Here is a 16,863-nt window from a genome sequence, read left to right on the forward strand (position 1 = left end):
GGGTTGGATGGGGTGGTGGGGGGCAGTCAAGGGACAGAGAGAAGGGCAGATGGATGGGGCAGGGATCCGGGGGTGGGGGGTGGGGGGCTGTCAGGGAACAGTGGGGGTTGGATGGGGCAGGAGTCCCGGGGGGGCTGTCTGGGGGCGAGACATGGGGGAGGGGGGTTTGGATGGGGGTGGGGGCCAGGCCACGCCTGCCTGTTTCGGGAGGCACAGCCTCCCCTAACTGGCCCTCCATACAGTTTCTGAAATCCGATGCCACCCTCAGGCCAAAAAGCTTGCCCGCCCCTGCTCTACAGAGTTGGTTGCATTTCAGAGATCAGTAAGGTGAGGGTTTTTTGTTGGTTGGTTTGTACATAGTTTGTAAAGTACTCTGGAAACACTTGAGATATTAATGTTCTAGTAATACCTCGACAATTGTGCTTCCGTCTTAATTCTTTACTACTTAATTTAGGGGGGGGAAAGCAACCATCCACTGCAGTAAGCCCAGGCTGAATACAAAACTAGGACCAATGTCCAACAAATAGCTCTTCTTGTCACTTTATCAAACTGATACAAGTGCTTTCCAGTTAGGAAGAGATTGTGTCAAACTTTTTAGAAATCTGAAATGAGATATTACTGCTGTTCTGATGGGATCTTTTCCACCATTTTAGTGATGATCTGGGATGATCTGAAAAAGAAGACAGTTATTGAAATAGAATTTTCAACAGAAGTCAAAGCAGTTAAATTGCGAAGAGATAGGTAGGTATAAGTAAAAATTTATCATGTGCAAGGCGTTATTTGTCTGTTATGTGTAAAGGTGTTTTTGAGATATTCTCAGTTTATGAAAGGAAATTCTTTAAAGCATATGTCTGCAACTAGAAATCTATTTAAAATGGGGCTTTTGGACAAGCTTTTAAAAGGGTGAGTGGATCAGAGTTCAAGTAGATTGGTGTATAGCTTACCACTGAAACTTTCTGCTTTGCCAGGTACAGAAGAGTGTTACAGGGGTTCCTGTTGGTCTGTAGCAGGAACCCCTGCTTGAATTTGTGAACAGCTGGCACCTATCTGCTTTCTGTCTTGTTAATTAACCTTCAGCCATGACAAAGTGGTTTTTCAGGAACTGCAGTTCCTGTTGGTTGGGAGGGTAAAAGTGTAAGAATCAAATTAAAGTATGTTGAAGGCCTTGTACAATTGAAATAATTATGCATTAGTAGTTCTGTGTGTATCTCTCTGTCACCTTTCCCTGCTCTTGATTGAAAAGACATAAGTGCTTCCCTTTTTATCTGTTTCAGAATTGTGGTAGTTTTGGACTCGATGATTAAAGTTTTCACATTCACACACAATCCCCACCAGTTGCATGTCTTTGAAACCTGCTACAACCCTAAAGGTTAGTAGTGTACTTAAAATGGGGGAAGGTAGGTGTTGTGTTTTTTTTTTTTTTTTTTTGCACATAACTATTTACTAATGATCAAGGATAGTTCCTACTAAAGCTCACATCATGGAACAGGCCACCCAAATACCAAGAGAACCTGTTCCAATATGGAAATAATCCCCTCCCGACTGCACAGTCCCAGTTGTCACCTACCACCCCACAGTGGAACCCATATGGGTATCATTAAGCACTTACAAACCATACTCGATGGGGACCACAATCTGAAATAAATACCCCTCCCTCTTCTGGCCTTCAAACAGCCCCCCAACTTCTTCAAGCTCCTCAACAGCAAGCTCCTCACAGACCAGGACACGCCAACTCAAAGCAGCACCAGACCCTGCCAGAACAAGACACACAACCTGCAGACAAATCTCCTCCACCGTTATGATAATCAATGCCCCCCTACCCCCTCCCCCAAAAAACCACCTTTCAAGATCCATGGGTCCTACACACTCCTATCCCAACAAGTGGTGTACCTCATCCAGTGCTCTAAATGCCCAAGAACAACTATGTGGATGAAACGAGACAATCACTGTGCTCAAATGAACTTGCACAGAAAAATAAGACACCCTATCACTTGGGTTTTTTTTTTTTTCTCCTCCACAAAGTGATTCCTCTATCTGACCTCTCAATCTTCATCCTCAAAGAAAATCTGCACAACACCTTCAAAAGATGACCCTGGGTGCTTAAATTCATATGCTAGACATTTAAAAATCCTGGATTGCCTAGAGCTACTGAATTTATGGCTTATTACAACAATCTATAACCCACTACAACCCTCCAGCCTTCCCCCCCACCCCCACCCCCCCATCCTTTCCGCCCTATGGCTGGGAAGGTGTTAATGGGCCACTTAACACACACATTAATCTAAGAGACCATTCAAGGTGAACTAATTACACTAAAGCAGGGGTTCTCAGGACAAATTATTTGGTGGCCTCAGAGTGCAGCCACCAACTCTTGCTAGTGGCCGCTTTAACACTTTTTTCCTACAATACTTAACTAGCTTTAGGAAAAACAAATATGCACACATACACGTCCTAATCATTGTAATTTATTTATTGCTAGCTTGTAAGTCTTTTTTGAAAAGTGATATTAACAAACATACACGTATCACTTTTCACGGCAGATTTACTCAGCCCTGGCAAGTTTGAGGACAAATTAAGCCCTGGATGGGGGGAGGGGGGGTTGGAGGAGGCAGTGTGGGCCAGGGAGGCAGCGGTGAGCCAGAGCCTGAAGCTCCGTGGCCAGAGGACAGAGCCCGAAGCCTGGGGCCTCCCACCATGCAGCCAGAGCCCAGGGCTGGAGCCTGAAGCCCCGCAGCTACTGCCTGCTACCCCACCACCCCAGGACTGAAGCCCAAAGCCTGAGTCCCACTGCCCCTCGGAAGGTAGGGAACTCACTAGCTGCTCCTCCAGTGTTGTGCCCCACCTGTCTTCGGAGGGGGGCAGGGCCCAACCCCTGTTGGTGGCCCCAGCAATCAAGACCAAGGCAGTGTATCCAGGTGCACCAGGGAGGGGGAGGGGCCAGTCATCCCGTGGGGGCCCCCCCCCACCCCTATAACCGTTGAGGAGGCCATGGCCACAAGAAAAGCCCCTGGTGGTCACATATGGCCAATGGCCGCATTTGAGAAATGCTGCACTAAACAATCTCTTCCACCTTGGATTTAGCTGTGATACTCTGAGTACATTTCCCAGACCTGAAGAAGAGCTCTAAAACACTTATCTCTCACCAAGAGAAGTTGGTTCAATAAAATATATTACCTCACCCTCCTTGTCTCTACTAAGAAGACTGCACTTAATTATCAGTCCTTTCAGTCTTTATAACACTGGTATTGTCTGTAATAGTCTCTCTCCACATACTCCTCACTGTCTTGGAGAACTAAGTGCTCTTAAATCACTGCTGAGCTTTTCAGATTAAGTATCCAAGTGTGGTGCATGCTACAGAAATTCTACTTGGATCAGGGTCTCATTAAACTAGGCAGTGTGTGTGTGTACACATGTGCGTGTGTACGGAGGCATAGCCCTGTCCAAAAGTACTTAAAATCTATGCTACCATTAATAAGCTCAGATAGGGATTTTCAAAAGGCTGCCATGGCTGCTAATAATGTCACTGGCATTTCTGGGTCAGACTTGGAGGTGATGTGTGCATGGTGGTGTAATTTGCACATAAATTAAATTTGTGCAAAGGCCAAGGAGCCAGAAGGTCTAATTTAGAGAATCTCCTATTTTAACTTGATCCTTGTTACACCTTCCTCTTTTTTTTTTTTCTCCCCCCCCCCCCCTGCCCCCAGAATGCACTTCTGCCCCACTGGTGTGACTTGCACCAACTTACCACTTAGACTTAACGGGCCAAATTCAGAAGAGACATGTAAACACCATTTCAGTAAATAGGTACTAGCTTGAAGTCTGAGGGGGCCAGAAGAAGATGGGGCATCTTAGTCTGGCTTTGGATTTTTTATTTATTGGCTTTCTGAGTTAATACGTAGTTGAAACTAATTTTGCCCCTCCAACTTCAATTTTATTCTAAAAATATATTTTTTTTTGTTTTTTTTGTTTTGTGTTGTTTTTTAAATTTTGGCAAGGTGATATTTTCTTCAGACTTCTATAGGCTTTGGTCCACCTTACGGTAGCTAGTACATCAAACCTGTAAAGCTACTTGCTGAAAATGTCCAGATTCTTAGACCTAGCATGGGCTGTCCTGGTTGTACTGTAGGATGAACTGCAGTCCCAGAGATCACTCTGTTAATTTGCAATGCTCCTTTTCTAACCCTCTGCCCCCCGCCCATTCGTTTGTACATGCACTGCACTTACTGCTGGATTATATTTGGAGATACTAGAAGCTTGTTTAACCTTATGTCTTCACTTTTTGTAGTAAACTTCAAAACTGTATTTCTAAATTTAAGATGTGACATTAGGATTTCCTTTTGTTAAAATTATTGTAGTGTATTGTAAGAACTAGTGTGTGGGATGTGGTTTATTTTCAAAGCCTTTAAAAAAAAATTGCTCCTTTTTTTTTGTCTATTTTGTTTTTAGGTCTCTGTGTCCTTTGTCCAAATAGTAATAATTCCCTTCTTGCATTCCCTGGAACACATACTGGGCATGTGCAGATAGTGGATCTGGCTAATACAGAAAAGCCTCCTGTAGACATACCAGCTCATGAAGGAGTCTTGAGCTGTATAGCTTTAAACCTGCAGGGAACAAGAATTGCAACAGCATCAGAAAAAGTAAGCAAATAATCAAATGTTCTGTTATCAGTGGCTATATTTATGAATACACTATATGGTCCTAATATTAATGGCACAAATGCTTTGTTACACTGCAACTACTGGAAAACTAAGTCTTAAGGAACCTAGTGCGCACAGAATTTTTCCCATTGATCTTTACTGCTCCCTCAGCAAAACTGGATACTTCCCTAGAGATCTGGCATGACTCTCTAGCAGCTCTCAGCTGAGACATTACTCCATTCAGTAACCCAATGGACTTATTCAAATTGAGTCCAGGTATCTTGAGCCAAGAACAGGCTTTGTTTACTAGACTGGACTCATGGGCGGCAGGTGAACCACAGGCTTGGGGAGGCTATCCCACCGCCCGACCCCTTCCCCCACTGGAGCCCAGGGGACTCCACCCTCCAGAGCGCCCGGCGGGCAGACAGCGCAGAGTCCCTGGCTGCAGGCCAGCCCCCAGTACCTCCAGCCCTCCCAAAAGTGGGAGAGGCTGGGGCCCCCTACCTGAGGTGGAGGCAAAAGCAGCCCCCTGCCCATGTCCTAGGCCCCCCCGTCCAGGGCAGCTGGAGGGACCCAGGCTCCCCCCAGCTGCCCACGCAGCTCTTCCCAACCTGGCTCGGCCCAGGGTGGGCCGCAGAGCTGCAGCCCGGCCCTGATAAGAGCTGGGCAGCTGTGGGAGCCACGGTGGACCCTCCACTTGCCCACAGTGCGGGGGGCCCAAGCAGCCCCCGACCCATGTCCCTGCTTCCTGGGCAGGTGGAGGGTCTGCAGCTCCTCACAGCTGCCTGCAAGGCTCTTACCGTGGCCGGGCTGCGGCTCTGAGGCCCCTGGATCTCCCCCGTCCAGAGTTGAGTCAGAGAGCCGTGTGGGCAGCTGTGGGGAGCCACCATGGAGTCACAGACCTTCCTCCTGCCCTGGGTGGCTGGGGAGCCCTGGTGGCGGGGACACGGGCTAGGGGCTGCTCTCAGTCCCCCCCACTCTGGACAGATGGAGGGCTGCTGCGGTTCCCCACAGCTGCCTGGGCTCCCTGGCTGGGCTCCACCATGGGAAGGAAGAGCTGCAGCAGAGCACAGTGGGAAGCAGGAGGTGGTCTGGGGGTGGAGTGTGGGCAGGGCCGTGAAGGCAGTTGGGGTAGGCTTAGCCTTCCCCTGCGTTTGATACCTGCCACCCATGACTGGAGTCTTAATTTGCTTCTAAGGAATCCATGGAGTTACTGAAAGACAACATCCTTGAGCCTAAATTTTCAGAAAATTGTCATCTTCCACTATCCCTGACTGTTTTGTACATGGACATACAAATGTGTAACTGGTCAAACTATTAACTAAAAAGCTCACTTCTGGAAGGGAGGGCATTCTACAAGTCTGTCAGGTGCTATACTAGCTAGTCTACTATCTAGGCTTCAGTTCAGCTTGAACTTGATTTTTAGCTTCAGATCCAGGAACATATTTGATCACTATGTTGGAGAATTGTTTTCCAAGCTTTATATATTCCTAGAAAATATTTTGTTGCTCTACCAGACCCTTTTGAACTGCATAATTTAGAAGTTACTACTATATGGATACCAATGGATTTTCATTTTTGGCATGATGCCAGGATCTCTGCTCTTGAGGACCGTCATTTCATTGTAAAACCTTTTTAACTTCTAGGACTGGAGGACTGTAAACCTGTTTGGCCATCCTGTTTTAATATAAGTATCACAATCAGAATAACTTTACTAGATAACAACTAATCACTTCTTTTACATAATTTTTGGATGTAGGTTTCCAAAACCACCCAAGTGACTCAGAACCGTTGTCACTGAAAGTAGGATTTGTACTCCTAAATCAGTTTAAGCTTCAAAAGCTCTCTAAAGTCAGCCAGTACATGAGGAGCATGGAAGCAGATTTCCACTGGACACTTTTCATGCTGCTATGTCAAGGGATGTCTCTTTCAGAAGATGGTCGTGTATCGCTCTAACTTTGCAGGGACAACACTTTTTCAAAAACAGGAGCCTAGAGCCACAGTGAGGCATCTCAGGGATGAGATTTAAAAAAAAAAAAAAAGTTGAATTCACTGTTCCAGATTCACTTAAACACTCAAATCTCACCTGTGAGCTCCTAAATACAGACCTAGAATCCTAACCTTAAGCTTCTTCTGTTTTTGAATACTTTGGCTGCACATTTCCTGTCATATCTCTGCCTTTGATCCCATTTGTGGATTGTGCTGCTGTTTACCTATATCTCCTCTACCGTTTTGAAGAGCAGAGTGGAAAGAATGCAAGGCAGAGTGCTTCACAAGAGGCCCCATGTATATGGAGACACCTGGAAGACTAAATACAGTCTGAACTCCACTTTAGAGAAACTGGAGGAATGAAAAGCCAAATCCTAGCTATACTCTTTGCTACCTTTCCTCCTATCCTTCAACTGAAATAAGCTCTCAAGCCACTGTCTTTTTAGAATCTTGGCTGTATTAATATACATTCCAGTAGCGCCAAATGCTAAAAAAAACTGACAGTCTTTCCTAAATTAAGATTAAACTTTTAAAAATTATTAAAAATCCAATCCTGTCCCTAAAGGGAAGGAGAATGACAGAGATGAAAAGCCAGAAGGACAAAGAGTGAGATGAAAGTTAGTGATTGAATGTAGACCGGGGAGACTACTGTTCTCCTCCAGGCTGACAGCATAGCTCCTGATAACTTTAAGTGGTTAATCCATATGTGTAAACTGAGGTAAGAGCATGCGTAAGGGACCGTCAATAATGATCGATGAGGTAGGCAACCATTTCAAACTACACTGCTTATTGAATGTTCTATAAGCATTGTCTAATAGTTGGTATTACTTACAAAGTTAAATTAACTTGATAAAAGGAGGCTACCCTTTACTGATGTGGGCTATGAGAAATAAATGCATGCAGTAATTTTGGCTGTAACTCCCATTTTCAAGGGACCGTATTTTGTACTAGACTTCCCTCAGATTAAAGTGGTACAGTACTTCAAAACAAAGTAACTAGCACTATTTATTCTCTTTTAAAAGCAGTCTTATTGTACATGTTTGAATTGGTCTTCTATTTAAGACTAAATACATGTTTACATAGAATCATAGGACTGGAAGGGATCTCGAGAGGTCATCTAGTCCAGTCCCCTGCACTCTTGACAGGACTGAATATTATCTAGACCATCCCTGACAGGTGTTTGTCTTACCTGCTCTTAAAAATCTCCAATGATGGAGATTTCACCAGCTCCCTCGGCAATTTAGTTCAGTGCTTAATCACCCTGACAGTAAGATTTTCCTTATGTCCATCCTAAATCACCCTTGCTGCAATTTAAGCCCATTGCTTCTTGTCCTATCCTCAGTGGATAAAGAGAACAATTTTTCTCCCTCTTACTTGTAACAACCTTTTATGTACTTGAAAACTGTTATCATGTCCCCCCTGTCTTCTCTTCTTCAGACTAGACAAACCCAATATTTTCAATCTTCCCTCATAGGTCATGTTTTCTAGACCTTTAATCATTTTTGTTGCTCTTCTCTGGACTTTCTCCAATTTGAGCACATCTTTCCTGAAACGTGGTGCCTAGAACTGGACATGTACTCCAGTTGAGGCCTAATCAGCACAGAGTAGAGTGGAAGAATTTTTTTTCTCATGTCTTGCTTACAACATTCCTGCTAATACAGGATGATGGTGGTGTGTTTTGTGTTTTTTTTTTTTTTTTTTTTTTTTTTTTTTTTGTATAACAGTGTTACACTGACTCATATTTAGCTTGTGATCCACATGACCCCCACATCCCTTTCTGTAGTTCTCCTTCCTAGGCAGTCATTTCCCATTTTGTATGTGTGCAACTGATTGTTCCTTCCTAAATGGAGTACTTTGCGCTTGTCCTTAATGAATTTCATTCTATTTCCTTCAGACCATTTCTACAGTTTGTCCAGATCATTTTGAATTTTAATCCTATCCTCCAAAGCACTTGCAACCCCTTCCAACTTGGTATTATCCACAAAACTTTAAGTGTACTCTCTATGCCATTATCTAAATCACTGATGATGATATTGAAAAGCACCAGATCCACAACTGATCCCTGTAGGACCCCACTTGATATGCCCTTCCAGCTTGACTGTGAACCATTGGTAACTACTCTCTGGGAACAGTTTTCCAACTAGATATGCACCCACCTTATAGTAGCTCCATCTAGGTTGTATTTTCCTAGTTTATAAGGTCATGTGAGACAGTATCAAAAGCTTTACTAAATTCAAAATATAGCACATCTACTGCTTTTCCCACCCATCCATAAGGCTTGTTACACTGTCAAAGAAAGCTATGAGGTTGGTTTGACATGAATGTGGTATTCTGAGGGAGTGCAGTTTGACTTTCTTATTGGGTCTCTTGAATGGCTTGGTTTACTGAAATGGGACAATGCTTTGTAATGGGGATTGCCTGATGCCAGGTGGTGAGAGAAATATTCGCTTGGAGAAGAGTATTTAGGGAATCCGTCCAGAAGATTCCAACACAATAAACTAAACTTGTGGATTTTCCTGCTTTATGCTGTCTGGTCTTGGTTTAATTGAGAAATATGCAGAGTAGTGACTGAGGAGGATGATTTCTAAATGTGAGAAATGGATGATTGGAATGTTTGCCCAGTTTATTGGAAATCTGTTCCAATAAACCAATATCAAGACTCCAGTAACATTTCAGAATGTTACAACTGGTCATCTGTACATTACTAAATAGTTTTGCTGACATTGGTTAAACAAGGCACCATGCCATAAAATAGACCCGTGGTGTGAACAAAAGACTCCAGTACTTTCAAATCTTAAGCATGACCTTTAATGAGGGATCCTCCTGGTTCATAATGGGATAAAAGTAATCCACACACAAGTCAATTAGGATTTGATATTCTTAGCAAGATACTAGTGTTTCAGGATTGTTGGATTGCATGGGATGCGCTTGCAATACTTTATTAATACAGGATAGTTAAAAACTTCTTCCTCCTTTACTAATAAAGTGTTTCATTATTTTTCCAGGGGACTCTCATAAGAATATTTGATACTTCATCAGGGCATTTAATCCAGGAGTTACGAAGAGGTTCCCAAGCAGCTAATATCTACTGGTAAGCTTAAATTTTTTTTCTCCCTTCTGAATGTACTTTCTCCATCTTTTGATGTGTCTGGTATCTTTTTGTGCTGAGATTACACACAGCACCACAGGGAAGATTTTTCAAAGGCACAAGGTGTCTAGCCTAACTACATTTTGTTCCTTTTTAAATTCAGGTTGTGTGCAGGCCTAATCAGTGTTTGTGAAGTGCTAAGTGTTTCCTTTTCTAACTCTAGGTTAAATGCAATACATACACACTTTACAAATCAAGCTACTATGGTATATGAAGGCTAATAAAAATCTGTTGCAATTATTTGTGTCTACAGCATTAACTTCAATCAGGATGCTTCCCTAATTTGTGTATCAAGTGACCATGGCACGGTGCATATTTTTGCTGCAGAAGACCCCAAAAGGAACAAGCAGTCTAGGTAGGCTTTCATCCATTCTCTAGCCTATTGGTTTGAGATCGTTTGGGGTTTTAATGGTCAGTATTAAACACATGCTAGCAAGACTGTTTCTCCCTCTCTCCCTCCCCCAAGTTGTTTAAGAATGAAGCTTTTTTTCCCCCATAGAAGCATTTAATGAGGCAAAAACTCAATTCACTGACATTGAAGATTAATCATTGCTATGTTGCATGAATAAAAGAGGAAGATAAGAAACCCAAGATATCTATGTATTGTATGCTTTTATACTGCCACCTAACAAACACAAATATGTGAGTGCCTCCCAAAGCATCTATATAGCACTAGTGGAGTCCCTAGTGGACCTCATGGTGTTTCTGATATTCCTTTTTATGGGACACAGACTCCGCTGGGGGTATAGGTCTTTATTTGGATCTGTACCATAACAATCAACGAAGTGGCATCAGAATAATTGTGGTGGATCTTTTATGTACATTTTTTTTCTCTTTCCAGTTTGGCCTCAGCCAGCTTCCTCCCCAAATACTTCAGTTCCAAATGGAGCTTTTCCAAATTCCAGGTTCCCTCAGGCTCTCCATGCATTTGTGCCTTTGGAACAGAGCCAAATGCTGTCATAGGTAAGTTATCTGAACTTCCCCCAAGGGTTCTGTTTGAAACGCAAGCCCTGGCAAGCTCTTCCACAAGTGACTAGCTTTTTAATCTATCTAATACTGTAAAGGATGACTGGCTAAGACACTGGAGCCTGTCAGTCTGAGGGAGGGATCACAGTAACAACTTTGACAGTGCTGTCTGGAAAAGTGAGCAAGCAAACCTTCATCGTGGGCCAGGCCCTCAGGCTCGCATAGGATCTGTGCCAATGAGAACTAGGACAGGGGTGGACAAACTTTTTGGCCTGAGGGTCACATCTGGGTATAGAAATTGTATAGCAGGCCATGGATGCTCACAAAATTGGGGTTGGGGTGCAGGCTCTGGGGTTGGGCCAGAAATGAGGAGTTCAGGAGGGGGCTCTAGGCTGGGACAACAGCGTTGGAGGGTAGAAGGGGGATCAGGGCTGGGGCACGGAGGGGTAGCTAAGTGGTGCCCAAAGCCTGCACCCCTGACCTCAAGCAGCTCTTGGAAGCAGCAACATGTCCACCCTCTGGCTCCTGTGTGGAGGCATGGCCAGGGGCCTCTGCTGTACATGCCCTGTCGGCAAGTGCTGCCCCTGCAGCTCCCGTTGGCCATGGTTCCTGGCCAATGGGAGCTGTGGGGGCAGTGTGTGGAAGCCCCCTGGCTGCCCCTACATGTAGGAGACTGGGGGGACATGCTGCTGCTTCTGGGAGTCACACGGAGTAGCCCTTTCCCCTGCTCCCCAGCTGAAGCACCAGAGTGGGGCAAGCCCCAGACCCTGGTGCCTATAGGGAGCTTGAGGGCTGGATTAAAATAGCTGGTGGGCTGTCGTTTGCCCACCTCTGAAGTAGGGTGTGTGACCAATAATGTGGGCTTTGAGCAAACAGCAAAAGATTCCTTGCACTGATTGCTGTTTAGGACAAACATCTTATAGACAGTAACTTTCTCCAGGCTGCCAGCCAAACTAATGCTGAACAAGGTGTGTCTTATTGGGTTGAGAACAGCGAGTTTCCAAAAAGGTGCACTCGGAAGTAATGTGCTAGAGCTACTAGTGCTTTATAGGCTGTAAAACAAGTCTTTTTTGTTTTGTTTCAGCAATATGTGCAGATGGTAGCTACTACAAATTCTTATTCAACCAAAAAGGGGAATGCTCAAGGGATGTCTATGCTCAGTTTCTAGAAATGACTGATGACAAGCTTTGACTAAATTGAGGAAGAAAGTGTTTTGGTCAAAGTACTGCCTTGGTTATTCTGCTTCTTTAGAAGGACTGGGTACGTATGTCCAATACTGATCAAGATGTGTAACAGACCTCATTGAGAAGCTTGGCCCATCGTGAGCAGAACAAGCGCTGATGTAGAGGACTTCTGCCTATGTTAAACTCGTATGCTGTTTTTTTCAGTATCAGAAAAAAATTGGGTTTCTGTCAAATCTTCAAGAAGTGGCTTTCAACAGCTTGTGCCTACAGGGTCTCTTTTTAGTTAAACTGTGAAATTAGAGTGCAGATGAGTGCCTGCCACATGTCTGAGGTGTTTTGTACAAACTTCAGGCAAGGATGTGAACATTTTATTTCAGGCATCATATGGCATCATATTACATCACTTACACTGAACCTCGCTGTGGGGGCAGGAAATAACTGTAAATACTAGGTAACTAGAATAGTTATACCAGCAGCTTGCCTTAGAACAGGAGGGATTTATTTCCCCTTTCACACACCTTAACATGCAGAAGGAAAGAGAGGACACAGGTAGCTATAATAAACCCAATCTGAACTGCACTTGCCCTCTGGCCTGGAGTGTGTTGCAGTTGTCTTGTGGCCATAGATTGTCAGTCCTGTACACACTGACACTCTTGGTTAAGTTGAATTAACTATCAGCACTAATGTAATTTTCAGTGGTGCCAAACTGTATATATTAGAGACACAGGCACATTTAGGTACTGCTGATGTGGTTAACCACTACTCAGCACATGAAGTAAATTGCATAGGATACTGTGGCAAACTAAGTTCATGTTTGAAGGGGAGGCTGCTGCTTCTATAATGAAACACATCCATTCCAACTAAAAATTTTAAGTTGGTATTTTAGAAGCAATCCAATGCATCTGTTAAACCAACTCTCTGGGCTTCAACCAGAAGACTTTACAGGCCACTTAACACATAGTTTAAAGTAGGTGATGTGAAGTACACCTTGTGATGACTCTAAATCTGCAAAGCATTTTTGAAGTGTTTGCATACTGAATGGTATTTGCCTAGGTGCAGTTAGGTCAAATCAAACAGCTATCACCCGACTTGCATCCATTTCTCTCCCCCCCCCGCCCCCGTTGATTTTTTTTTTTTTGGAAATAGGGCATATGCCATTTTCTTGAAAAACATGAAATAGAACATACGTTCTCAATTCCTAGCACTAATTAGCTGAGGCATATTCATACAGTGCCTCAGCTTTAACTTCACAAATGCTTCAAAGTTGAAGTCCTAGTTCACTCTTAAGATTATTTAGCTGAAAATTATCTAAATTTGGCAAGTTTTTTTAGTATCTGGTAATAAAATGGACCAAGGACTAGCTTTTATGCAGATTGTGTGGTCAAGTTTTGCATGTTGCTTTTACATGTATTTAATCATTTGGGTTGCACACTTATTTGTAATGTTTCTTTTAAATAAATGACTAATTTTGCTGTATTCATTTAAGGTAAGCACTGGATTAACTTTTTTTTTTAACACACACACGCTGTTTGAGTTCAGAAAAACTTATGCAGATTAATAGCATGTTAGGCAGCAGTTTTATACTATCCATCCCAAAGTCAAGAATGGCTAAGGTCCCTTTTAATAAAAGGTCTAGGGCTAAAAAATGGTTAACTTTTTGGCTAAGTTTCAGGTCTTACACAAACTCAAGTACTTCATATTAAAACAAAACTGAGGAATAGGCTCTAATGTTCTCTCCTCATAGGATTGTTGAGGCTTATCTGGCCCTCTGAGGGCAATATATTAGTGCCCCCATGGATGAGTAAAGTATGACCCTGAGCAGGACTCTGGGAGTAAGGGTGAAGGAGCTAGGGATACAGGTGGTGGTCTCTTCAGTCCTTCTGGGCAAAGGTAAGAGCCCATGCAGAAACAGATGCATCATGGAGGTGAATGTCTAGGTGTGAGGGTGGCTTTGGCTTCCTTGACCAAGGGATGCTGTTCCAGAAAGGAGGACTGCTAAGCAGAGATGGGGTCCACCTTTCAAAGAGGGGGAAGAGCATATTTGGATACAGACTGGCTAACCAAGCGAGGGGGGCCTTAAGTTAGGGGTGAGGGCAGGAGATAACTGTGGTCTTAAGTTAAAAATATGCAGACCTGGAAGAAGGGTCAGAATCATAGCAGGGATAAGAGAGACTGTAGGGTAGAATGGGGAGGGGGGAATCAAATCAGTATCTTAGGCAAGAAGTATGGGGAAGAAGCAAGAACTTGAAATGCTAGTTAATAAACATAACTATTTACAGTTGGCATCAGACTTGGTGTGATAATATACATGATTGGCATATTGGTAGAAAAGGGTACAGCTTGCTCAGGAAGGCTAGGCAGGGAAAAAAGGTGTTGCTTTATAGATCAAAAGATGTATACACTTGAACTTGCAGAAAGTCTCTGGATAAGGTAAAAAGGATAAAAAAACAAGGGTGATGTCACGGTAGGGGTCTACTACAGACCATCTAACCAAGAAGAGGTGGATGAGGCTTTTTTTAAATAAATAATAATCATCCAAAGCACAGGACTTGGTCATGATGGGAGATTTCAACTACCTGGACATCTGTTGGGAAAACAACACAGTAGGGCACAGATTATCCAACAAGTTCTTGAAATGTAGTGGGGAGAAAGCTACTAGAGGAGAGGCTGTTCTAGATTTGATTTGGACAAATAGGGAGGAACTGGTTGAGAATTTGAAAGTGATCATGAAATGACAGAATTCATGATTCCAAGGAATGATAAGAGGGAAAACTGCACACAATGAATTTCAAAAAGGCTTAACAAATGCAGGGAGTTGATAGGTAAGATCCCATTGGAAATAAGTCTAAGGGGAAAAACTTTCAAGAGCGTTGACAGTTTTCAGAGAGACATAAGGGCATGCTATCACACTGCATAGGAAAGATAGGAAGTATGGCAGACCACTTTGGTTTAGCTAGGAGATTTTCAATGATCTGAAACTCAAAGCCCTATAAAAAGTGGGAACTAGATCAAATTACAAAGGATGACTATAAACTATATATATATATATAGGGATAAAATTAGGATGGCAAAGGCATGAAATGAGATTAAACTAGCTAGAGAAAAAAGTGCTTTTTGTTTCAGTTCTCACCAAAAAGTTTAGTAGCAATTGGACATCTAACTTAGGCCTTGGCTACACTTGTGAGTTACAAGCACTGTAACTCACTCCCTGTCCACACTGGCAAGGCATTTGCAGCGCTGCATGTACTCCACCTCCCCGAGAGGAATAATGAGTATTGCGCTGCCGCGCCAGTGTGGCCACCCAATGCGCTGTGAATGGCCTCCAGAATTATTCAGCAGTATCCCACAATGCCTGTTCTAGCCACTGGTCATCAGTTCAAACTCTACTGCCCTGGCCTCAGGTAACCAACCATGTGACCCACCCTTTACATTCCCCAGGAATTTTAAAAATCCCCTTCCTGTTTGCTCAGCCCGGCATGGCATGCTATCAGTGAATCTTTCCGGGTGACCATGCCGCCACGCACCAAGCGAGCCCCAGCATGGAGCAAAGGCGAGTTGCTGGACCTCATCAGTGTTTGGGGGGGAAGGAAGCTGTACAGTCTCAGCTGCACTCCAGCCATAGAAGTTACAATACCTTCAGGAAGGTATCAAAGGACATGATGGAAAGGGGCCATGACCGGGACTCCCTGCAGTGCAGGATTAAAGTGAAGGAGCTGCGAAGTGCCTACAGCAAAGTTCCCCCCACAACGCAAACGGCTGCTCGGATGCTCCCCCCACGACTTGCCGATTCTACAAAGAGCTGGATGCGATACTTGGGGTTAACCCCACCTCCACTCCAAGCACCACCATGGACACTTCAGAGCCTGTGGGGTGGGGAGGAAAACAGGAGTGATGGTGGTGGGCTGGATAGGAGATACCCCAGAATCCCTGGAGCCATGCAGCCAGGAGCTCTTGAGCCAGGAGGAAGGTAGCCAGTTGCAGTGGCCTGTACTTAGTGGAGAACAAACAGAAGAGCAGGTTCCTGGTAAGTGGTGTTTTTTTTTTTGGGGATTTTTTCAGTGCAGGCTCTTTGGGAGAGGAGGGTTAGGCATGCATACCTAGATGCAGAATAGGGCATTGATGTGGTTTATCACATCGCGGTAATCTCCTCAAATGTCTCATCCAGAATGTGTGCAATGCGCTTGCACAGGTTTATCGGGAGAGCCACCATGGTCCTTGTCCCAGCTAGGCTAATGTGTCCACGCCACTGTGCTGCGAGGGGTGGGAGGACCATTGCTGTACATGGGCCAGGGTGGAAGCCACATTGCAGTAGAAGACCCTCTCTTGCTTCCCAGGTCACCCTCAGCAGCGAGATACTGTCCAAGATGAACTCCTGTGGAAAATGTTGGGACACTGTTCAGTGTAGGTAGCCCCTGAAGCTGGTGGCTCTCCCCAAGGCACAGAAACCCAGAGGACAATGCAGCCCTGAAACAATCAGTCCCCCTTATCATTTTGAGGCTCCCGTGGGATGTATGTGGTCTGTTTCGGACAGGAAAATTATGCTGTTGTGTAGACCCTGTGTGTTTTCTACTCAAGTGCAGGGGGAATCATTACTCTGGCTGGTATAAACAATGCTGCCTGTTAAATGTTGCATTGTGTCTATACAGCTGCATCAACCTTGAGACCTCAGCTGTCCCTCTTATCGACTGCTCAGAGACTGCAAAGACTTAGGAAGAGACCGTGAAAAAGCAAAGACGACATGCTGCAAGAAGTGATATGGCAATCTATTAAAGAGAATGAGAAAGCACAGAACTGGAGGGAGGGAGAAAGCAAGCAGGATTTGCCGGGAAAATGCAGCGCACCGGCAGCAAAGCACCGATCGGCCCATAAGCATCCTGAGCGCTAAGTAGATGCAATCCAGGAGCTCGTAGCCATGCAGAAAGAGGAGCAGTACCCCAAA

General features: G+C 44.2%; 1 protein-coding gene across 4 annotated transcripts in view; it reads left to right on the forward strand.

The window, feature by feature from the left end:
• Positions 1-13,050, forward strand: part of WDR45B (WD repeat domain 45B) — a 31,543-nt gene extending 18,493 nt beyond the window's left edge. For all 4 annotated transcript variants that reach the window (XM_034790177.1, XM_034790179.1, XM_034790178.1 and 1 more), the window contains 7 exons: positions 654-741; positions 1,275-1,369; positions 4,447-4,637; positions 9,632-9,717; positions 10,028-10,129; positions 10,616-10,737; positions 11,825-13,050. In XM_034790177.1, coding sequence (XP_034646068.1) covers positions 654-741; positions 1,275-1,369; positions 4,447-4,637; positions 9,632-9,717; positions 10,028-10,129; positions 10,616-10,737; positions 11,825-11,931 — 791 coding nt within the window. In that variant the 3' untranslated portion in view covers positions 11,932-13,050. The remainder of the gene's footprint in view (positions 1-653; positions 742-1,274; positions 1,370-4,446; positions 4,638-9,631; positions 9,718-10,027; positions 10,130-10,615; positions 10,738-11,824) is intronic.
• The last annotated feature ends 3,813 nt before the right edge of the window (positions 13,051-16,863 follow it).

The sequence above is a fragment of the Trachemys scripta genome, chromosome 14 (genome assembly GCF_013100865.1).
Source record: "Trachemys scripta elegans isolate TJP31775 chromosome 14, CAS_Tse_1.0, whole genome shotgun sequence".
Lineage (NCBI taxonomy): Eukaryota > Metazoa > Chordata > Testudines > Emydidae > Trachemys > Trachemys scripta.